This window comes from Solanum stenotomum, chromosome 11 (assembly GCF_019186545.1).
Source record: "Solanum stenotomum isolate F172 chromosome 11, ASM1918654v1, whole genome shotgun sequence".
NCBI classification, from domain to species: Eukaryota; Viridiplantae; Streptophyta; class Magnoliopsida; order Solanales; family Solanaceae; genus Solanum; species Solanum stenotomum.
In genome coordinates, this window is record NC_064292.1 from 56,397,262 (window position 1) to 56,420,497 (window position 23,236).

The 23,236-nt window shown below is 33.0% G+C and overlaps 6 protein-coding genes across 7 annotated transcripts in view; 4 read left to right on the forward strand and 2 right to left on the reverse strand.

Annotated features, from left to right (window-relative positions):
* The first annotated feature begins 1,036 nt into the window (after window positions 1-1,036).
* LOC125845515 (uncharacterized) lies at window positions 1,037-3,741 on the forward strand. Its single transcript, XM_049525031.1, has 2 exons — window positions 1,037-1,400; window positions 2,797-3,741. The coding sequence occupies exons 1-2, from the start codon at window positions 1,115-1,117 to the stop codon at window positions 3,111-3,113; spliced, it is 603 nt and encodes a 200-aa protein (XP_049380988.1). The 5' UTR covers window positions 1,037-1,114; the 3' UTR covers window positions 3,114-3,741.
* Window positions 3,425-6,646, reverse strand: LOC125845517 (acyl carrier protein 3, mitochondrial). The gene is made up of 3 exons (XM_049525032.1): window positions 6,533-6,646; window positions 4,316-4,532; window positions 3,425-3,861 (listed from the first exon to the last, which is right to left on the reverse strand). Exons 2-3 carry the CDS (start codon window positions 4,523-4,525, stop codon window positions 3,670-3,672), a joined length of 402 nt encoding a protein of 133 aa, XP_049380989.1. The 5' UTR covers window positions 4,526-4,532; window positions 6,533-6,646; the 3' UTR covers window positions 3,425-3,669.
* A 1,903-nt stretch (window positions 6,647-8,549) lies between these two features.
* Window positions 8,550-12,894, forward strand: LOC125845394 (mannan endo-1,4-beta-mannosidase 6-like). Its single transcript, XM_049524893.1, has 5 exons — window positions 8,550-8,969; window positions 10,962-11,159; window positions 11,313-11,435; window positions 11,852-12,063; window positions 12,189-12,894. The coding sequence occupies exons 1-5, from the start codon at window positions 8,559-8,561 to the stop codon at window positions 12,562-12,564; spliced, it is 1,320 nt and encodes a 439-aa protein (XP_049380850.1). The 5' UTR covers window positions 8,550-8,558; the 3' UTR covers window positions 12,565-12,894.
* A 467-nt stretch (window positions 12,895-13,361) lies between these two features.
* LOC125844882 (inositol monophosphatase 3) overlaps window positions 13,362-23,236 on the forward strand; it is a 113,890-nt gene continuing 104,015 nt past the window's right edge. Inside the window, exon 1 of the mRNA XM_049524241.1 lies at window positions 13,362-13,480. Within this exon, the coding sequence (XP_049380198.1) occupies window positions 13,377-13,480 (104 nt within the window). The 5' untranslated portion in view covers window positions 13,362-13,376. The remainder of the gene's footprint in view (window positions 13,481-23,236) is intronic.
* On the reverse strand, window positions 13,490-16,300 carry LOC125844891 (uncharacterized). Its single transcript, XM_049524252.1, has 4 exons — window positions 16,229-16,300; window positions 15,008-15,111; window positions 14,636-14,712; window positions 13,490-13,694 (listed from the first exon to the last, which is right to left on the reverse strand). The coding sequence occupies exons 2-4, from the start codon at window positions 15,106-15,108 to the stop codon at window positions 13,555-13,557; spliced, it is 318 nt and encodes a 105-aa protein (XP_049380209.1). The 5' UTR covers window positions 15,109-15,111; window positions 16,229-16,300; the 3' UTR covers window positions 13,490-13,554.
* On the forward strand, window positions 18,068-22,890 carry LOC125844878 (acyl-CoA--sterol O-acyltransferase 1-like). Of its 2 annotated transcripts, none has more exons than XM_049524236.1 (2): window positions 18,068-18,718; window positions 22,372-22,890. In XM_049524236.1, the coding sequence occupies exons 1-2, from the start codon at window positions 18,111-18,113 to the stop codon at window positions 22,823-22,825; spliced, it is 1,062 nt and encodes a 353-aa protein (XP_049380193.1). In that variant the 5' UTR covers window positions 18,068-18,110; the 3' UTR covers window positions 22,826-22,890. The 2 variants fall into 2 exon arrangements, with proteins under 2 accessions (XP_049380193.1, XP_049380192.1); XM_049524235.1 differs by having other exon boundaries at window positions 18,068-19,002; window positions 22,656-22,883.

Here is a 23,236-nt window from a genome sequence, read left to right on the forward strand (position 1 = left end):
TGATTTATGATGCAAAGTAACCTAAAGTTTTTAATGGAATTTTTTGGTTACATTTTAGTGTTCAAAATATGTAGATAAAGAATATGGTTGAGGTAGGCTTGACTCAAGAATTCTTAAGTAATACTATAAGATTTTGCTTTGCTTGCATGCAAAGAGCTCAATATAGACATAGTTGAAGACATATTAACACTTGGTGGGGCTTTAAAGCTTCTACACCTTAATTTTTTATATTTTGTGAATAATAAAGAAATATATGAATGTATGCAAGTGATAGAATTAGGCTACCAACTTGATAGTTAACCTTCCAATATTTTCATCTTGTCAAAATAAGATTTGACTATTTTACCCCTACCTTATGATATGTCAACTACTATTTTTTCCTTGAAAGGTCTAAAATGCCCTTGCCTCTTTTCTATCTAATATTAGTTCAATATATTTAAGTTTCAATCTTCGGAATTAAGTTTATATTACTCTAATTAATTTTCCCATTAAGAAAATTGGAAAAACAAAATTTATTTGAATCGTGGAATGCAGGAAAAAATTGAAAACAATTTTTTATTTATAAATTTAATAAAAATTGACGGTATATAGAGGTTTTACATTATTAAATTTGCTTTCAGCGCCTCGAAGACTCAATAACAATCTGCCCCAATAATAGATTAAATATAATGACTATATAAAATGTATTTACTCTATCACTATATATAACTTAAATCGTAATAAGAATGAAGTTTCAAACTATACTTTAATATGAGAAACATTAACACAAAAAATAAAAATAAGATTAATGATAAAAAAAGAATTAATTGTCAAGAGTTAATTTTAATAGAGCAATGCATTGAACCATCTTAATTAATTGTAAAGCCTATATTAAAATATCGGTTTCTTATTTTGTTTAATTAAGGAAGCTCAAGGTTATAAATGTAATAACATTAATTAATAGTTCATATGAACCATGCATATATGTATTGCTTATTTATAAAACCAAATATATGGTAACGTTTCATTTTCTCTTCATTCCATCTTATATAAAATTAAAAAAGCATAATAAAATCTATCTTTGATACAAAGTTTTCTTTATTTATTTTTTCATTTTAACAACAACACAAAGATCATGAATTTTTTCTTCATGAATAAAATTGTGAAGAAAAAAATGATGTTTGTGCTTTTTTTCTTGTCATTTTTTGTTCTTAAAACTTTGGGTATAGAGAGAGGAGTTTCTATAATTGAATCAATTTCTATGAGAGATGATGTGATAAAAATGGCTGGTTATGGAGAAGAAAAGCTTTCCACTGTTTTTATTCATGGAAAAATTGTTTGTCATGAGTATCATGATCATGGTTGTAACAATATTATTATCAAGGATGATAATTTTGAACTTGGTTCAACACCTATCCAAGGTATGTATGTTCTTATTCGATGCTAATCTGTTGCTAAATAACTCGCAGAGAACACACCTTTTATGTTTGTTTCAGATATATGTGAATATTTTTGATAATTAGTCGCATTATTTAGCTACAAAATTATTTTGTCCTTCGAAAATAATCTTTCTATCCTCACAAGATAAGGGTAAGATTGAGTACACACATACTTTTCAGATTCCCACTTGTAAAATTTTACAAAATATGTTATTGTCGTCGTTGATTCTTTTTTCTTTCTTTTTTAGTTTTGTAGAAGTGTTAAGAGAGGTCTAAAATTAAAGATTACTTAAGCATGTCTTATAGGGTAGATCCTTTATTTTTAACTATTCGATGTTCGGAACTCATTGGTCCAATCAATTAATTCAGATTTGTGTCATGTAAACACAATTATAGGTTCTCTGATTGATTGAAGCCAAGCCATTATTTTTTTAAATGAAAATCCGGTTTTACGTGGATTTTATAGTATTAGCTAGTTTATGTAGTTTTGACAAGTTAAATTGCAAATGAATAATAAGATAGAAATTAAACATCCTAAGATATAGGGAAGTTAATTTGTGTTGTTAAGCCTAAAGTTAATTAATATTAACTCAATTTTAATGTTAAACTTGATCCTTAAATGGAAATTAGGATCCATTTAATTTAGAATTTTCTAATTCTTTTAACAGTTACTATATGGGGTAGATCATTTATTTATTCAAAAAGAAAAAAGTTAAAGAAAACAGAAAAGAGAAAAAAGTATTTTTAAGAAAAAGTGGGGTTGAATATTAAATTTTGAAAACTTGATGGACCTGTTTGTATATTAATAAAGATATGTCTGCTTTCATTGAACACCACCAAATTTCTGTTCTACCAAAATGATAGTGTTATTGGAACCAAAAGCTGGTAAATTAACATAAAATTATAAGCTCACTAAATTCGTTGCATTTCTTTGAAAATATGGGTCTAAATTTAATATAATAAAGTCCGAGTAATTTGGAATTGAGGTATAGTTGATTGATTCATATAGTAACATCTGAGTAATTTAAAATTGAGGTATAGTTTATTGACTCATACAGTAAAATCCCAAGTAATTTGAAATTGAGGTCTAGTTGATTGATTCATATAGTAAAACACAACCGATGCACAAAGCTTCAGCTATGCATGTGATTCAAAAAACAGCTGGACCATAAGAGTCTATTGTAAGCAGTCTTATCCTGCATTTTCGCAAGAGGTTGTTTTCAGAACTTGAACCCCTCGCCTCCTGATCACATTTCAACAACTTTACTAGTTATGCCAAGAGACCGTTTCCGTAGCTCAAACCCGTGACCTCCTGGTCAAAACACAACAACTTTACCATTTACACCAAGGCTCTTTACATATGACAAACATATTTCAGGTGCATCAGTAGGTGTGTTCTGTGGATCAAGTGGAAAAACAAGAAGGTCATGGGCAAGAAACACTACAGATGAAGATGGAGATTTTCTTATTGATCTTCCTTCTCATCTTCATGCTATTCCAAACTTGGAAAAAACATGTCTTGTTAAAGTCCTTCATCTGCCAAGAAACGCCATTTGTGAACATGCTTTTAGAGGAAAACACAAAGGACTCGAGCTAATTTCTATCGGTGGAGGCATCCGTACTTACATGACACAAACAATTCATCTGACCCCTAAAGTTACACAAAGGTGCAGAAAGAAAGTTGCTGTTATGTGATCAGGAGGCCAAAAATACAGCACGTCCAACGACTCAAATCTGTTGGCGCTTTGATCAGTCACAAACATTGAGTCGTTGGATGAAGCTTGAAACATAACCTGCTGGTATTAGCCCACAATTTGTGTTTGCTTCCTCCCACCGCGAGTTTATGTGTGTGTGTGTGAGAGAGAGAGAGAGAGAGAGATGTAAATATAAGGTTTCTTCATTCTTGTATGAATGGTGTGTAACAGGCACATGTATTTCCACTGAGAATATTAAAAGTAGCCTTTCATGGCCACACCAGATGCACAAACTTTGAATATATTCAAGTAAACAGCATAAATTGTATTCACTGCAGAATCAATAACTAAAATCTGGGGTGCATAAATGTAGCAATCATTCACACAAATCCACAAAAAACTAAAAGACGTGCTAAAAGAAATTTAAGGACGATGTGATCCAGGTATTCAACAGCTTATCAGACAAACGAAAAACTATCCAGGAGAATGTTCCAAAAGAAACCTTTGTCTATTCCGATGACATGATATCCTCTCCTCGGGACAACTAATAAGTTACTCTATGAACTCTCCTGAGCTTTCTTCTCAGCTCCAGAAATGATATACTGAGCAACATCGGCACAACATTTAAGCTTGTCTGCCTCTTCGTCAGGTATCTCAATCGAGAATTCTTGTTCAAAAGCCATGACAAGTTCCACTCTATCCAAGCTGTCTAGGCACAAGTCCTTCTGGAAATCAGCACTCTCAGTGACCTATAAAAAGATTTAGGATTCAGTTGTAATATTCACTATTTGACTCGTTTTTTGCCACAACATGTGTTAAATTGATATAGACCACCAGCAGAGACAAATCTGGGATTTAAACTTTCAATTTTTAAGGTTCTTAGCATTGAATCATTACTCCCTCCGTTTCAATTTGTATGTCTAGTTTTGACTTGGCATGGAGTTTGAGAAAGTAAAGAAGACTTCTGAATCTTGTGCTCTTAAACTAAAGATATGTAGTATGTACCAAAATGTCTTTTAATCTTGTGGTCTTAAACATGCCATGTGGAAAACTGGAATTAACGAGTTGCCAAAAAAAGGAAAAAGGCATTTGTAAGACAAACAAATTGAAACGGAGAGAGTACTTATTTTGTTGCAGTTTTGGTAATCTTTACACATAAACTTATGCTCTGCGTCGGAAGTACAAAAAATGGATGAATTATACCTTGGTTGCATCAATCTTATCAAATTTCTTCACCAGGTTAAGCACTTGTTCCTTTATCTGATCCTGATCGGTGGAACCAGAATTACTACAGGTGCGTATTTGCAAATTGAGTATATTTAACGCACTCCGGCCTTCAGCTTGAGATAATGATACTTGCAATGGGACCTTAACCCGCACATACTTCAGAATAGATGATCTCAAGCTTTGCATTTTGAACCTACAATAAGTCGTCGATGTATAAGCACGTGCAAAAGCAGTTTAAAGAGGTAGAAGATGCAAAAGAAAACAAGGCAAAGAGAAGTAGGACCTAAAGATAAGGCTTAAATGTACTAACAGCAAGATACCCCAGTTTTGTCCCACATTTCCTGTTTCATATCTATGTATTGGGAGATTCACCAAGATAAGTTGGTCAAGTGAATGGAGAATATGCTAAATCTTAATAGCCATTACATAATTACAAGTGAAATAGTAGACACTGTAATTCTATGATATGCAAAACTGTCAGCAAGTTTGTTTAACAGGTACGTACTTCATCGAATCAAATTTCTGAACAGGAGAAGCAACCTAAATTAGCACCCTTGACATACGGCCTATAATCACATGTCATACTCTAATTAATATTAAAGCGAGCATGCTTATTTTCCACAGCCAATGCTCACATGTCTACTGTATTGTAACACTTAACAGGCCTATTCTCCACAAATATATGATCTATCATATGAGCAAAAGTCTTACTACTTGTTTCGAACTTGAATGACTAATCTAATGAGAGTTTTCCTCTGCTGTCAGCCCTGAAAATTTAGTTCCCTTACTTGCTCCAGGAAATGATGTCGTTCTTGACTTCAGTGGTAAAAGCAACGTGTACTATACGGGCTCACGGGATGACGGGAACCAGTAGCTTCTTTCACAGACCCTATATACTGTATGTATTTAAGAAATCCACTAATTATCTATAAATAATTGACTGTGAACCTACTTATTATTATTGTATATTTACTTCACGTTGTGGGAACCCATAAAATTTGAATCATAGATCCGCTTTTGCTTGCGTTGCATACGACAACGAATGTCCTAACCCCTTAATGTTCCAACAAAACTTTCACATCCACGACCCATTAAACTAATTTCAAACTTGCCTATGGATCAGATGAAAAGTTCAGAACTATAAACGAGATCGTATAAGCCTAGCCAGCGGTCATCTGATACCGGTAGAAGTGGCTATGGTAAAAGTGTTTTCCAATCCGTCACATCGTCCCATCCTCCTAACGATATATTGCAAGGAGCTTTACAAAGCCATTCGTGGCCTATTTATATATACCGAAACTTATTGCCTAAAAGAAAAGCAGCATAATGCTAAGGAAAACAAGTGAAACTGCTACTCAATCCATAACCACTACATCAGTTATGAAGATTATTTATCAGATTATACATCAACAGCCAAGAACCAATTTTAAAAGGTTATCAAAATTGCCTCGTGGTGCTTTCAAACCCATATAAAAGAATCAACGTCAAAATGACAACTTTCTTTATGTAGAAACAATTTAACTTAAAATGATAGCCATACAAATGTCTATGAATTGTTATAGAGCAAAAGTTTTATAGTGTTTCTTTCTTAAACTCCATGCACAGTCAAACCCCGTCACATAAAATGGGAACAAGGATCAAAAATCAAAGAACCAAAACGCCCATTGGCACAAAGCATTCCTCATTAGCAGGGTCCGGGGAAGGGCCTCACAGCCCAAGGGGTGTGAGTTGGACAGTCTACTAATGGCAGCATTAGTAGCTGCTTTCACAGCTCGAACCCGTGACTATAGGTCACACGTAGACAACTTTATTGTTAATCCAAGACTCTCCTTCACACCCATTAATAAAAATACTCAAAAATGTTAACTTTGTAACACCCATTAACAAAAATACTCAAAAAATGCTAACTTTATAACACCCATTAACCAAAAAAACTCAAAATCTTAACTTTATAACACCCATTATCCCATAGCACCAAACTCCAAATGTTTCTTTCTACAACACCCATTAAAAATTACAACTTGAAGTAATGATTCACCTTCTTTTTTTTTTTAACTTGTTAGGCAGAATGATAAATGATACATAGATAGACATATGGAGACTAACAAGAAACAAAATACCTGAGAAATAGCAAAAAACTTACCAATTAGACTAACAAGAAACAAAATAGCTGAGAAATAGCAAAAAACTCACCAATTTTACTTTGTTTTCTCAGATTCTCTGATTCTTTATGAACTGTTTGCTTAAGATTACTATCTGTTTGATGAATTGCCTCAAAGAACTGAAATTAGCAGTGATAGTTCTGGGTCTGGATAATGGAAAATATGGGCCTCAGGTACACAACTTGGGCCAAATCCAATTGGGATGGTACATAGTTGGGCTATCACCGAGTATAACCGTCTATCAAAATAAAAATAGCAAATAATATAAAAATATATATGTTAAGTATATTATTTGTGTATGTAACTAAATTAAATTCCTATCAATTATAGTTGTAAATCGTAATAAACAACACTTTTTTTAAATTAACGTACACTGATAGGGAATACCTGCCAAAAAGTGATATCAACACTAATAATTCTAAAATTAGTTGCCATTTTGCTCTCTCTTCTTTGTCCCTTAGCTATGAAGCCGTAGAGCTAGAGTATCACTAACTTTTTTGGTTGATAAAACTATATTATTTTTATATATAATAACAATAACATATTTGGACGGAGTCTCATGTATCAGATAATTAAAATGTACACACATATCTTGAATCTATTTTTGTGGAATAAATAAATTATTTTTAATAGACATTCGACTCAAAAAATATAAAGCAAATTAAAACAATACATAGCAAAAAACATTGAAGAAAAATGAAACTATGTGATTACTAATTAATAATACTAATAAAGACAAAATGACATGATTTTTTTTTTATAGAAAATGTTGAATTCTCCAACTTCTTTATGTGTTAATTATTTTATATTTTAAATTTTATTCGTGATAATCTTTGACTTCGCCGCTATTCGACCACTTGCATTTTGTTCTTTCTTTCTTCTTCAGACTATGATTTATACATATGACCTCATAACACATTAATGCGAAGTATATAATGCTACCGGATGAGTTGTATTGAATATGTTCAATCCGAAATTATATTGTATATAATATATATAGAGTAAAAATAAATTTTTCTATTATATATAAATTGATATTTCTTGAATCAAGAGAAAGAAGATAAATATAGAATTATAGTAACGTATGGCAATCCAACATTTGTTATTAAAGGTGAAATCGAGACTTGAAGTTTATGGGTTCTGAACTGTCACCGAACAATGATTTAATCTTGTAAAATGATCTAATCAAACCTGCTAGCAAATTTAGACATAAAGTGTGTTGTGTAGGTGGAAGGAAAATGAGGTTAAGACAAACACATCTGTAAACCAAAGTCTGAATAAGACACTAAATCACACGTTTCATATAATTTGTAATCTTCTCTATTTTGGAAAAAAGTTGCCAAACCTTATTACATAAGATTTTATTTTGTGACAAAAATAAATAAGGGAGGAAAAAAAGGATCTAAATCTCTTTCACATACTAAAGGGATAAATTATTTTTACATAATACATATATAAACTTTTACCATAAATCAAAATGATTAAGAGTTGAGACGGTAAACGAAAAATGTATTCTATTCTTAATTTAAGATTTTGATTTCGAGCATTAATGATGATTGTTTATGGTAGCAAAAGCTTAACAACTAAACTTGAACTTTCTGACATGAATTTAAATTGATCAAGCCTCAAAGTAAATATCGGATATTATACGAGAAATAAAAAAGAACAAGAGAGCGCACTTTCTCCTCATGGAATAAAAGACAGAATTTTTTCATAAAACCAATAGTTTGAGGCATAATTATTAACCATAACGATAGTTTGGATAATTATCAAATGTAATAACAATTTCTAAAATTTATATTAGCAATTCAACAACACACTCGTATAGCAATATAACAAATCACTCTCTAAAATTCATTATAATATACCAAGCGAATTGATCTCTATAAAATACAAAGCGAATTTTAAAAGAACTCTCGATACGTTTGATAAATATTTAGTGCATAAGTTTGGTTTCGAAAAGAAAATTACTCCAAAATTTAAGTCGGTGGGAGATTAAAATAAAGCCCTTTATATAACTAACATTTGACACAAAACAAACCAACAAAATTTCCCAAATGGACACACAATGGAGAGACAAAAAACTGTATCCAGCCTTAGGCATTTTCACCATTTTTTTCCTTTTGTATTTGAGTTTCAATGACAATTTTAATTTCACTTTCCCACAAATCTTTCTAAGACAACCTTATATGGGTTTTGCTGGGGTTAATGAAACTAGATTTTTCATCAAGAATGAAAATCCAAAGACTCAATCTTTAACATTTCAAGAATTTTACATTAATGGTTGGAATTCTTATTGGTTAATGGAGGAAAGTGTTTGGGTATCTTCAAGAATGAGGGTTTCTAAGATGTTGAAAAGAGGAGCTGAAATGGGGTTGAGTGTTTGTAGGACTTGGGCTTTTAGTGATGGTGGTGGACCTAATGATCTTCAGCTACTTCCTGGAGTCTTCAATGAAAGAGTCTTTAAGGTGGTACTTCTATTTCAAAATTGCTAATTTTTCTGTTATTTGGGGTTTTGTCTGATTTTTGTAGCATAGTTGAGCTGAGGGTAACAACCTCTCTACCTCCGAGATAGGATTAAGGTTTGCGTATACTTTACCCTCCCTGACCTCACTTTGTGGAATTTTAATGTGTATGTTGTTTTTCGTAGCACTTGTTAGTATTATTGAAGTACTTATAGACTCTATGTTGCTCGAACTTTTCAAAAATGTTGTTTGCATTTGTGTTGGATACTTCAAAAATGCACTTACTTTTAGAGGATCCGACATGCATCCATCAACAATTTTGAAGAGTTTGAGCAACATAACTTATGCTCTCTTCGTTTCCGTTTGATTGCTTGGTTTTGAATTGACATGGAGTTTAAGAAAGTAATAAAATAGTTTCATTGGGTATGTTGTTGTTGTTTTTTTGTAGCAATTATTGGGATTACTGAAGTACTTATAGACTATGTTGCTCAGAGTTTTAAAAAATGGTGTTTGTACTCGTGGTGGATACTCCAAAATGCACTTACTTTTAGAGGATCCAACATGTGTCCATCAACATTTTAAAAGAGTCTGAGCAACATAACTTATACTTCCTCCATTTCAATTTGATTGTCTTTGATTTGACGTGGAGTTTTAAGAAAGTAAAAGAAAGAGTTTTTGAATCTTGTGGTCTTAAACTAAAGATATATAGAATGTACTAAAATGTACTTTAATCTTGTGGTCTTAAACATGTCAAGGTGGAAAGTTGGAATAAAAGAGTTGCTGAAAATGGGAAAGAGACGTTTTTTTTAAATCGACTAAAAAGAATAGTAAGACATGTAATTTGAAAGGGAGGGAGTAGTAACTTATTGAACACTTTGAGAAGTTGTTTCTTTATTAAAAAAAATGAGAATCATTTGCCAGTTTCTAATTTCGCTGTGTTTATGGTGTTTTAGGGTGTGATGTTGATTTATTTCTCTTGAAACAGAGATGATTTTATTTGTTAATAGAAGTTTAGTGAAAATAGAAGGTAAAGTTTGAGTCTTTGTATAATTCTTAGGCGTATTAAACTTAAATATTGTGCTTTACAATTGGTAGTATAACTTAATTTGTATGATAAGTGCATAAATCAACTAGTAACAAGGTGGCGGCCAATGAAGTGGGATGAAAATCACAGGAGAGCAGAGAATTTACAAAAAATGCTCGGTGGTTTTTTCGTGTCTACCAAAACCTGGTCATATCATTGGCATATTAGGTGGAATAGTAGGTAACTTTGAATATTCAGTTATAAACATCTAAAAGCTAGCAAGACGTCATTACGGATAGAACTGCTTTTGGTCATATCATTGGCATATTATGAAATAGTAATCCAAACCGAAAAGGTTTTGTGCGAAAGTACTTTGAAAGGACAGAACTTTTTGGTGTTTATCATAATGAACATCAGCTAAAGATTACTAGAATCACTTCTGATAGTTTAACTTTGCTACATCTAGCAATACAAATGGGTAGCATATAGTATACTGCAATTATAGTTGCAATGCAGAATTTACTACGATATCAAGCATTAGTGAGCTCTGAGTACCTACTGCTATACTGAAGATCCAAGCAATTTAGTTTTGTGTGGATAGTAGATTGCGCCTTGATGGCCGAAGATACAAATTTTATGTAGTATTTCTTCAAAAATTCATTATATTCAGTCTTCATTAATAATCGATCTAACACCATAAGAACTCGGCAGAAAGTATCAATAGAAACCACAGACTAGTAGACCACCAGTAGATAAAAATGAATATTATAGTGCACATATGCAATTCCTAACGATTATCTTGCCGATGTATCTGCAAGCATACATTCACACAAGTCTGTTCATCTTACTAGACTATTACGAACTATTGTTCAGGGCCTTGCTTAGTGATGCAATTTTATGCCACATGGTATTACTAAATTTTTACCTTTTCCCCGCATTTTGATATAATCTTATCATCCTATCAATTTCAGGGATTAGATTTTGTCATTGTTGAAGCAAGGAAGCATAACATTCGATTAATCCTTAGTCTTGTAAACAATTTAAAAGCATATGGTGGCACTGCTCAATATATGAGGTGGGCGCGAGAAGCGGGTACCAATGTGTCCTCATCAAGAGATGCATTCTTTACCAATCCAACGGTCAAAGCATACTACAAGTCTTTTGTCAAGGTATGTTCAAGTCAAGCAAACTTAAGACACTTGACAATGCTAACTGAATACACTTTGAAGAAGCTTTTCCCGTTAATCAGTTTCTTTCTATTTACTTTCATGTGATGAACTATAAACACATTATAATTTTTTTTTCCTTGTTGCGCATGGCAGGCTATTGTGACAAGAAAAAACTCTATAAGTGGAGTTAAATATTCAGAAGAACCCGCCATATTTGCGTGGGAACTCATAAATGAGCCTCGTTGTGAATCCAGTTCATCAGCTGCTGCTCTCCAGGTTAGTTTTTCGAATTATACTGCTTACTAGTGAGATTTGGCCTCTCAATGACACTAGAAAAATGGCGATTTTGAAGCAAGGAAAATAAAGCATCTGGCAGAGATTACTTTTTTCTTTGTTTGTGTGAATTAGTTTGCATATCAATAGTTCTCGTACATAAAGCAAGGTTTTACTCGTCCCGTTGCACCTATTATGGTCAAAATTCTCTATAACTGCATTGTATGTGCAGACGTTTTTTTGGCTGTTGTAATGAAATGTTGTTATAGAGAACAGAACACATAACATAACATGAAAAAATCGGTTCTAAAGAAAAACTTGGCTGTTATAGTGAAGTGTTGTTACAGAGGATGACTGTTATAGAGATGTCTGATTGTACTACCTTCTTTCTTTAGCTTCAATGGTAATTTCGTGAACAGGCGTGGATAGCAGAGATGGCTGGATTTGTCAAAAGCTTAGATCAGAAGCATCTGGTGACCATTGGACTTGAGGGCTTTTATGGTGTGGAGAAAGCTGGAAACGTTGGATTGAACCCAGGGAAATGGGCTGCATCACTTGGGGTGGACTTCATTGAGAACTCGGCTATTGAAAACATTGATTTTACTTCCGTTCATGCATACCCCCACAGTTGGTTAGTCAAGCAGAGTAAATTTATTCCAAATCAGATACATTTTTATAGTAGCATATGTAGAAGTTTAAGCTCGTATGTGTTTATAACTGCCTTCATCGATTATGTTAAAAAATGTTTTCTTGCAGGATCAAAGGTGGTGTAAATTCAGACGCGCGAGTAGATTTTCTATCTCATTGGGTTGATTCTCACATTAATGAAGCTGAAAAGATTCTTAAGAAACCTGTTCTTTTCACAGAAGTTGGTTTTCCTTCGAGTATACAAAAGAATGGATTATACGACAGAAATATTTTTCTGAAAATAGTTTATGACAAGATTTACGAGTCAGCAAAGAAGAAGAAAGCTGGTGCAGGAGCCTTAGTATGGCAGCTATTAGTGGAAGGAATGGAACGATATGGAGACCAGTTCTCGTTTATAGCCTGGAAGCATCCCTCTACCTATAAACTGATGGTAGAACAATCTTGCAGGCTTCTCAACATATCTTGTTTGGCTAATGCATCTTAAATATGAAATGTTTTTTATTCATTCATCTTCCTCGAGGAGACGGACAATATAGGAGAAACAATGTAATGTGCTTCGGCTGAACATCTTCCAGATCTTAGCAACGAGCCAAACACGAGGTTGGAATGATTTGAAGTTCTGATATTGCTCGAGGATATGTAAGAACTGGATGAGTGCAAGAACCAGATTTTTTTCTTTAGTACAGGCGTGAATTCGAAATTCTGTTGGTGTATATTTATAATCTCAGTTGTACATATATACTACAATAGCAAGAGCAATAGCAATGTGAGTGGTTTGTTCATTTTCAATGAAATAATAAAATATTGACCAGAATCTTGTGGTTTGTTTTCTTGGTTTAGCAATATTGTTAAAAACTACTCAAATGAAAACTAATTATGCATCAGTCCCAAATGGAAAAGATGCAAAGTACAACAGAAGGTCGTTCTACGACAAGAACTAAAGCAAAAGCAAATCCAAAACAAAGGGATGTATACCAAGAGAAAGATCGATTAGTTGGCTCATTTCATTAGTATGGTTACTATGGCTGGAGTTCATAACGCGCGAGCTAAGACAATATGAGAGAGTACAAATAGACAACTTTTACGCGAAAGCAAGCTGATAAAAAATCCAATGATTCACTACCATATAGAGTAGAACAAGAGTTATAACTTACAACAATCTGCATGTAATCCATCCTAACCCAATGTAAAAGGAAGCACAGTACATTAAGACATGCATATCAATATTTCTGCACAACCCAAGGTACATTCTTTGTATATGTGAGTCGACTAGCCAACATTTACACTGTCATCGTCATGGCGATCACCAAATTGGCAGATGACAGTGCACAACTAAAGCATAAGCATTATAGCAAACAATCTGTTGTAACATATATATGGCCTATGGGGAAAAATGGTTCCAAGAAAGCAACTTTTGTGCAAATAAGGTTACAAGATTTCACATGGATAGAGGGTTATATGAAATTCTTGTCGATTATTTCTTGATATCCATAGAGCTCAGACCTGCTTCAGTTTTAAACTTTAAAATAGCCTTGTCAAATGTGTCTCTAACGTTCTCACAGATAAGCATTAGATCCTGACATGAATCGTTCAGTACCTCCCTTGCTGGATCTCCTGCAATAGATGCCAGATATACCAAAACTCAAACAGAGGGCAAATAACATTTCACAAAAATAGAAGTGTGTAAACATATGGAAGCATTAAAAAAAAAACAGTTGTGAATTGCTATTTCCAGGCGGTCGTATCAGTACATACGTTATGCATGCTGTAGCAATCTCTAACAAAATAATCTACTACATGGACCAGATCAAATAAAGCTAGAAGAAAAAGGGGAATTCTTAATGGGAAGGGCATCGCAATATTCCTCCAACAAAACCAACTGGCCCTGACAAGAGTCTATGTTGCTCGGACTCTCCAAAATATTTCCGCGCCCATGTTGGATCCTCCAAAAATGCATAAGTTTTGGAAGATCCGAGACACACCCGTCGACATTTTTAAGAGTCTGAGCAACATAGACAAGAATATCCTGAAAGATAGAATAGCTTTATATTGTTCTTTTAATCGAAAATATCAAAAAAGGAAACTTCATTTGGAGAAACATTGCTACACGTTAACTCCCTAGTGTTATGGGCTTCTAGGAATTATGTTTGGTTTGTTGTGTACATCAGAACAAAAAATAGAAGCAGAAATAAGATATCTTCTTAACTGGAAATACCACACAAGGATATCTCTTTCTTAGACTCCATAAGGAGAGAATAGTCCACTTAGGCGGGATAATAAATAAAGAGGACTACAATGTTCGTACCATACAAGTTGGAAAAAATTATAGATAGAGGAGAGATTTTACAATTAGGTAGCAAGTATCAAGCATGTTACATGCATGTGGAAGCAGGAGACCAATTTGAACATTAGATTAATTTTTTTTTAAGAAGAACAGAAAATCCGGTCTACGAATCACCCCTGCTTTGCTATTGCTAGAGAAACATTTAAGCTTTTCTTTTATAAGTTAGAGAAATCATTGATAAAGATAAGTTGGTGAAAGTTTTTAACTTTACCAGTAGTCTGAACTCTAATGTTCACTCGTGCATCGGAGGGATGTGGAATGCTGTATCCACAAAATGTTACTCGTGGACTGCAAGAAAGTGGATATCAGTTAATCATTACCTTAAACTTGTTGCACAAAAACGCTGCTTAAAAAAAAGGGGGTGGGATGGGGGGCTTGAAGACTGAACATGCAACAATAAGATTAATATGAGATCGCAGAATGTTACAAAATGAGATACCAAGGGCCTCTATTTTACCAATCACTAAACATCAAACAAAATTATGTAATATGTAATATCATTTGAATGAGGAAATAAAGCAAACACTGAAAGTATTAACGGTGATTACTGCATATTGAAAAAAGAAAAGAGAGAACTACTTACTCTTGATTTAGAGTGAATCTGACAGCATTTGCCAGCGTATGGTCCTCATCTGTCAACGAGAACGTTGCTTTAGATTGATCTTCAAATGAACCGTGTTCCATTGACTGTTCACAGAAAGGATATCATTGAAAAATAATTACCAAATATTTGGAACTCAGGATTTTTTTTTGAAATTTATGGATATCAGACAAAAGAAAGAGAAAAAAGAGGAACCATCATAAGAAGTGAGATAAGAGCTATCAAATAAGTAAGAAAGCAAACTTCTTTAACCTTATACATGTTTCTCCTGATTAGTGCTTCTCCTAAGAACAAATCATTACTGTACTACTATAAGAAAGCAGTCAAATCAGGAAGGACCTTAACAATACAGTCCAATGTTTTAAACGACCAAAGGATGAACAACTCTGAATGTTCAACTAATCGAAGGCTATATTGCTCGGACTTCCCAAAAATGTTGAGGCACCCCTGCCAAATCCTTCAAAAATGTACTACAGTTGGAGGATCTGAGACGCACTGGACAACATTTTTGAAGAGTCCGAGCAGCACATGTCAGAGGCAATGCTTTTCAAGCTTTGGCTCATATATAAAAATACTTCAACAGACTACTGGGAGCACCAGATGATGACCAGAGTTTTCAAATAAAGTATTCCAAATCTTGAAATTCAAGGTGCATTCACTTAAATTACGCTCTAAAAAAAAAAGGAGCATACTTTTTATCTTAGAAGACTAACTGAAGCACCTTAGCTATACAAAAATAGTGAAATTAAAAGCTGAATTTCATCATGATCAACGCTAAGGCTAATCCAATGAAATATAAGTGCAAGGAGCCATCTAAAAAGGAATGTGTTCTTATTGATGGAATATTAGACTCAACAACTAGTCCAAAGTTTATTCAAGTCATACAACATTGTCGAGATGTTTTATCCCGGAGGAAACAAGTCAAGAGTATTACTATTCTATCATAGTGGCATGAATCTAAGAAAACAAGATATCTGTGTTTCAGCCGGAAGATATTGTTATTTTTTATTTCTATTTTTTAAAACTGTAATTGTATTTTCACCAACAGGAAGCAATTACAAGAATCTCAGGTTATTCATGCAAACTATAACAGCCAAAATAACTTACTATCTACTTTTTCTAGCCAGTATTCATAGATTATACATGAATTATATATATACATCCGCTAGCTATTTTTAGTTTAATCAGCTAGGTTTCAAATACCTTGAGCTAGGAAAATCGAACGACGGCGGGCGGCGGCGGAGCAGCAGGAGAGCAATGAGAATTGGTTTTTGGGCTTTTTCAGAAGTTAAAGACAATTGGGCTCCCTATGTGGGCTGTGGGGTATTTTGTTTTGGGCTGGATGTGAAATATGGGCTAAGGCTGAGCTAATTGTAGAACTGATATGTAATGGGTAGGGCTGAAAATCGAACCAAACCGCAAATCGAGAAAAAAAACCCGACTAGTGGTTGGTTTGACTTGCTTTGGTATTGGAAAAAAAAAAACCGACTATATTTGGGTTAGTTTGGTTTTAACTAAAAAAAACCAACCCGAGACCAAACCAACTCGACATTATATATATAATTTTAAAATTTTATTTTATACATAAAAATATTTACTTTGATAAATTTTTTAAATATTTTTTATACTTTTTCATAGTTTTTATCCTCTAATATATTATTTCAAGTTTAAAACTTAGAATTCTGAATGGTTCAATAAAGATTATAGTCCACAGATGTTGATAATTATAATAAAGCTTAAATCAAAATCAAATTAATACTAATGCAAAAGGAAAATCAATTCAACACTAAGAATGACAATAATATTGAATATTTGTTCTTTGGTTTTACATTGGTTTAAACAATTCAAATACATAATCTAATTTTAATTTCCTTTAATATTTAGTCATGCAACTAATACTTATTAAACTTATTTTAACATGATTTAGTACTTTTAAATTATGACCATTTTCATTATGACTTGTTAATTTGCAAGATTTGTTTTACGCGATTTCATTATTATTATTTTTTTGTTGGATATTTTAGTGTCATTACTCATATCATATTTTGTGTTATTTTCTTAAGAAACACATTAGATAGTTGTATTTTGGTAGGACTAAAGAAATATTTGAAGTACAAATAAATTATATGTTTGTATGAATACTTTACCGGGAAAACCTGAAAAAACCCAAAAATTTGAAAAATCCGAAAAAACCCGAGTTTTATTGGTTTGGTTTATAGATTTAAAAATCCGACACAAATGGTTTGGTTTGATAATTGAAAAACCTGAACCAACCCGGTCATGTACACCCCTAGTAATGGGTAAACAATACAAATTTCACTATTTTAGGAGCTAATTATTTAGATTCACTTTAGTTTGTAATATTACGTTCCTTATAAGATTTTGGACTTCGGATTCATGTATTTGTCGCATCTTGATATGTACAGATACATGTATCTTGGTTATATGGGGTCAAAACTAGATGTAATTTGTTCTAGATACATAATATTCAAGTGGATTTACATGTATCTGACTCTTTCGCGCGCCTTTCTCTCTCCTTTCCCACTTGCCACTCTCCTCTCTCCCTGAATGTGGTATACCCAAATACATGTATCTAGGGATGATTCACATGTATATGGGGGATCTCGCAAGCTTGCATCTCTCTTATCTCACTCACCTCTCTCCTTCTATCGCTCGTCTCTCTCCCTAGTTTAGTGTATCTCAAAAATAGATATATCTAAGTATGTATGACTTGAAATTTGATATGTAATTATTAATTAGTAAGATAATATATAATTATTTTACACTATAGGGAAAATTTTTAAAAATAATAGAAATGTTTGTATAATTAGGTAGTTTTTCAATATTACAGGGGCTGCAATACAAAAAGGAGTAGAACTCCAAAAAACTAGATCTCCTTGATGATGTGCAAAAGATCTTTTCTAATTATTAAAAAAACATATCTTAGATGACATCATGACAACTACTTAATTGTTTCATGTGAAGTATCCCATTTCTACCCAACCCTACTTCCATCATAGTGTATGCTTTTTATGAAATGAATTAAATAAATCAAGAAGAAGAAGAAAGAAGAAGAAACATAGAAATGGAAGGGGAGATCCACAATTTTATTGTTGTATGGACTATTGTCTTAGCAAGTTTATGTTATTCTCACACCATAGCCAAATTCATTCCAAAAGGCAAATCAAGATTTGTGGCTATAATTCCAATAGTTTGTCTATTTTACATTCTTCCTCTTTATCTCACCTCCATTAATCTTGGTGCTACTACTTCTTTCTTCATTACAGGACTAGCCACTTTCAAGCTCATTCTTTTTGCTTTTGGTAAAGGCCCTTTGTCATCAACTCCACCTCTACCACTTTCAACATTCATTCCCTTGGCTTGTTTGCCTATAAAGTTGAAAAAATATTCTACTAGTGATAATGTTGAAACCAAAAAAAAGACCATAAGTTCAACTTTCAATCTTGTTACAAAGATTGCACTTTTAGCCATTTTGATAAGGGTGTATAATCATAAAGAAAATTTACATCCAAAATTCATTCTCTTTTGTTATTGCCTCCACATTTACTTCATGTTAGAGATCATGTTGAATATAGTTAGCATCGCGGTTCGAGTGGTGAGTCGAGTTGAGCTCGAGCCAGCCATCAACAATCCTCACCTGGCTAGCTCGCTTCAGGATTTCTGGGGTAAGAGGTGGAACCTCATGGTAACTAATATACTCCATCTAACCGTCTATGATCATGTTCGTTTGGTTATTGTGGACCGGATCCCGAGGAAGTGGGCCCCAATTCCAGCTGTGCTCGCCACGTTTTTCGTTTCGGGGCTAATGCATGAGCTATTTTTCTATTACATTGGAAGATTGAAGCCTAGTGGTGAAGCCATGATGTTCTTTCTAATTCATGGAGTCGCTTTGAGTGTTGAAATTGTTATGAAGAAAATGTTCAATGGCAAATTTTTGGTTCCTAGGATTATTTCAGGTCCATTAGCACTAGCATTTATTATTTTCACAAGTTTTTGGTTCTTTTTTCCTCCTTTTTTGAGGGGTAATACGGAGCTTAAATTATGTAATGAATATATTGCTTTCTTTAAATTTATTAGGTATGGTCAATTAATTAGTCCTACCAATATCACATGTTCACTCCTGTAAGAATATTTATTCATGGTGGACTAAGTATATGTTATGATAAAAATAAATTACTTTGAGTGCAACGTGAAATTTTCTATTTTTTTTTTTTTGAAAAAGACTCAAAAGGTTAGCTTAGCTTATCGTCTTTCAAACAAAAAACATCGCTTAAATTAGAAATAATAAGGATAGAAAAAAATTTCATATCCTTAAGAACATTTCTTGATCGATATCATTAAATCTTTATCATATTTGTGCATCGTTTGCTAATAAGATGACACATTTGCTTTCCATTCCCCAAATTGGTTTAATAAAAGTCTTTATGACATTCAACAAATTAAATATAGAAAATCTTCAATAATAGTACTAAGACGATGCCGTTGGATGTCCTAATTCTTAATAACGATCGACCATGAAATTTTCTTCATTAAACATTGTTCGATAATCACAACACGTTGTTATTAGGTTTAAATAAAGCTATTGGTGTTTGCCTTTTTGACGTTCATTCTCTTTCTATTTTTATTTTTTCTTTCTAAAATTGGTTTGCAAATATATTTGTTGCAAAAAAGCATTACACTGCTTTTTCCGTACTTTTTCTTATAACCACTAAATAAGATTTAAACATCATAATTCATTCATTCTTCCTCTTTATCTCACCTCAATTAATCTTGGTGCTACTACTTTCTTCTTAATTACAGGACTAGCCACTTTCAAACTCATACTTTTTGCTTTTGGTAAAGGCCCTTTGTCATCAACCCCACCTTTACCACTTTCAACATTCATTCCCTTGGCTTGTTTGCCTATTAAGTTGAAAAAATCATCAAAAACTAAAGATATTGAAACCATCAAAAAGGCTACAAATTCAACTTTCAATCTTGTTACCAAGATTACACTTCTAGCCATTTTGGTAAGGGTGTATAATTATAAAGACAATTTACATCCAAAATTCATTCTCTTATGTTATTGTATTAACATTTACATCAAGTTAGAGATCATATTGAATATGGTTAGTGCCGCGGTTCGAGGGGTGAGTCGAGTCGACCTCGACCCACCCTTCAATGAGCCGTACCTAACTAGCTCGCTCCAGGATTTCTGGGGCAAGAGGTGGAACCTAATGGTATCTAGTATTCTCGTTTGACTGTCTATGACCCCGTCCATTTGTTTGTGGCGGACCGGATCCCGAGGAAGTGGGCCCCAATTCCAGCTGTGCTCGCCACGTTTATCGTCTCGGGGCTAGTGCATGAGCTACTTTTGTACTACATTATTGAAAGATTGAAGCCTAGCGGTGAAGCCATGATATTCTTTTTAATTCATGGAGTCGCTTTGAGCGTTGAAATTATTATCAAGAAAATGTTCAATGGCAAAATTTTGGTTCCTAGGATTATTTCAGGTCCATTAGCACTAGCATTTATTATTTTCACAAGTTTTTGGTTCTTTTTACCTCCTTTTTTGAGGAGTAATACAGAGTTTAAATTATGTACTGAATATATTGCTTTCTTTAGATTTATTAGGTATGGTCAATTAATTAGTCCTTCCAATATCACATGTTCATTTCTGTAAGACTATTTTTTTCATTGTGTACTAAGGTTTGTACGATTTATGATACAATTAATTTTAATGCAGTTTTTTTTTTTGTATTTTGGAAAAAGTTTAAAAGGTAGCTTTGGTTACCTTCTTTAATCAAAAGCAACGTCGCTTAAATCTGTCGGAAGAAGAATTTTCATATCCTTGAGAGCATTTCCCGATCGAGAGTCAAAGATAGACTTACTTAAATTTTGAAATTCAAAAAGTGTCACATAAATTGAGACGGACGGAGTACGTTCTTTCTTCTTACTTCTACATAAAATTATTAAACTAATCTTTTTGTGTACTTTTTGTTTATATACTACCTCCGTCCACTATTAATTGTCATACTTTCCATTTTTAGAGTTAAATTATAAAATTTTTGACTAACACTTTACGATATATTTTTTCATCATATTGATATGCAAAAAATTGCAATGTATGGTACTTTTCATATAGTTTATGAATATCTAATTTTTTTTAAAAATATTAAATTAATGTAATTTAATTTAAATTTGAAAATTAATCAAATTGACTTTAGAAAAACACAACATGATAAATAAAAGTGAATGAAGGGAGTAACAAATAAATAAGATCTAAATATCAAATGTCAGTCTTGAAAATTTTCAGATAAACAGTATTATTATAACTAGATTTGACTGTATATCTATTTATTTGATATAAATGTTCAATTCGAGTAGATATTACCGTTATTATACTGTCAGAAGTGACTTAACTCTTCACAAATCACTAGACTCCCTTGACCTGTTGACCATGTGATAAATATAAAACAAATTAAAACTCTTTCCAAAAAAGAAAAGATTCCATAGATCATGTGCAAATTAAATATCTTCCCTTAATTACCAAACATATCTTAGATGACAACTTCTTAATTATTTCATTTCTCCCCAAACCCACTTCCACATGTTCCCTAAGTCAACAATCATATTGTATAATGACTCATATAATATGACTTTTTCTTATTAGAAATAATAATATAGACATCTTTAAATTCCATTTATCTTTCAAGAAGAAGAAGAAGAAAGAGAAAAATGGAAGGGGAAATTCACAATTTTATTGTTGTATGGACTATTGTCTTAGCAAGTTTATGTTATTCTCACACCATAGCCAAATTCATCCCCAAAGGCAAATCAAGATTTGTGGCTATATTTCCAATAATTTGTCTATTTTTCATTCTTCCTCTTTATCTCATCTCCATTAATCTTGGTTGCACTACTTCTTTCTTCATTGCATGGCTAGCCAATTTCAAGATTCTTCTTTTTGTCTTTGGTAAAGGCCCTTTGTCATCAACCCCACCTCTACCACTATCAACATTCATTCCTTTGGCTTGTTTGCCTATAAAGTTTCAAAAAAATTCAACTAGTGATAATGTTGAAACCACAAAAAAGGCTACAAATTCAACTTTCAATTTTGTTACCAAGATTGCACTTTTAGCCATTTTGATAAGGGTGTATAATTATAAAGACAATTTGCATCCAAAAATCATTCTATTTTGTTATTGCCTCCACATTTACTTTATGCTAGAGCTCATATTGATCATGGTTAGCGCCACGGTCTGAAGGGTGAGTCGAGTCGAGCTCGAGCCACCCTTCAATGAGCCTTACCTAGCTAGCTCACTTCAGGATTTCTGGGGCAAGAGGTGGAACCTCATGGTAACCAATATACTCCGTCCAACCGTATATGACCCTATACATTCAATGGTGGCAGACAGGATCTCGAGGAAGTGGGCCCCACTTCCAGCTGTGATCGCAACGTTTTTCGTCTCTGGGCTAATGCATGAACTGATTTTCTACTACAATGGAAGATTGAAACCTAATGGCGAAGTCATGATGTTCTTTCTCATTCATGGAGTGGCTTTGAGTCTTGAAATTGTTATCAAGAAAATTTTCAATGGAAAATTTTTGGTTCCTAGGATTATTTCAGGTCCATTAGCACTTAGTTTTATAATTTTCACAAGTTTTTGGTTGTTTTTTCCACCTTTTTTGAGGGGTAATACAGAGCTTAAAGCATGTACTGAATTTATTGCTTTCTTAGAATTTATTAGGTATGGCAAATTAATTAATCCTACCAATATAACTTGTCCACTTCTATAAGAAAATATTTATTTTATGGTGGACGAATTATGATTGTATGAGGTATGATGGAATTAATTAATTTGAATGGCATGTGAGATTTCCTATTTTTTTTGGTACTTTTGAAAAGATTAAAATGGTACATAGCTTACTTTTTTAAAGCAATTGCACTTAAGTATGAAGAGAGAAGAAACTTCATTCATAGTCTTGAGAGCGCGCATTTCCCGATATAGCTAGTGACCCCTTAGTAGAGTCACTGCATCGCTCTATCTTTAATCGGAGGTTTCATGTATAAGTTTGAAAAATGAATAAACTCCTTGTAGAGAGCAGTTTTCTTTTAATTAGGCTATACATGATAAATCTGAATTAATCGAACTAATCATAAGTTTCGAATATCAAATAATTATTATACACAACAAAAAACCTTTTTCT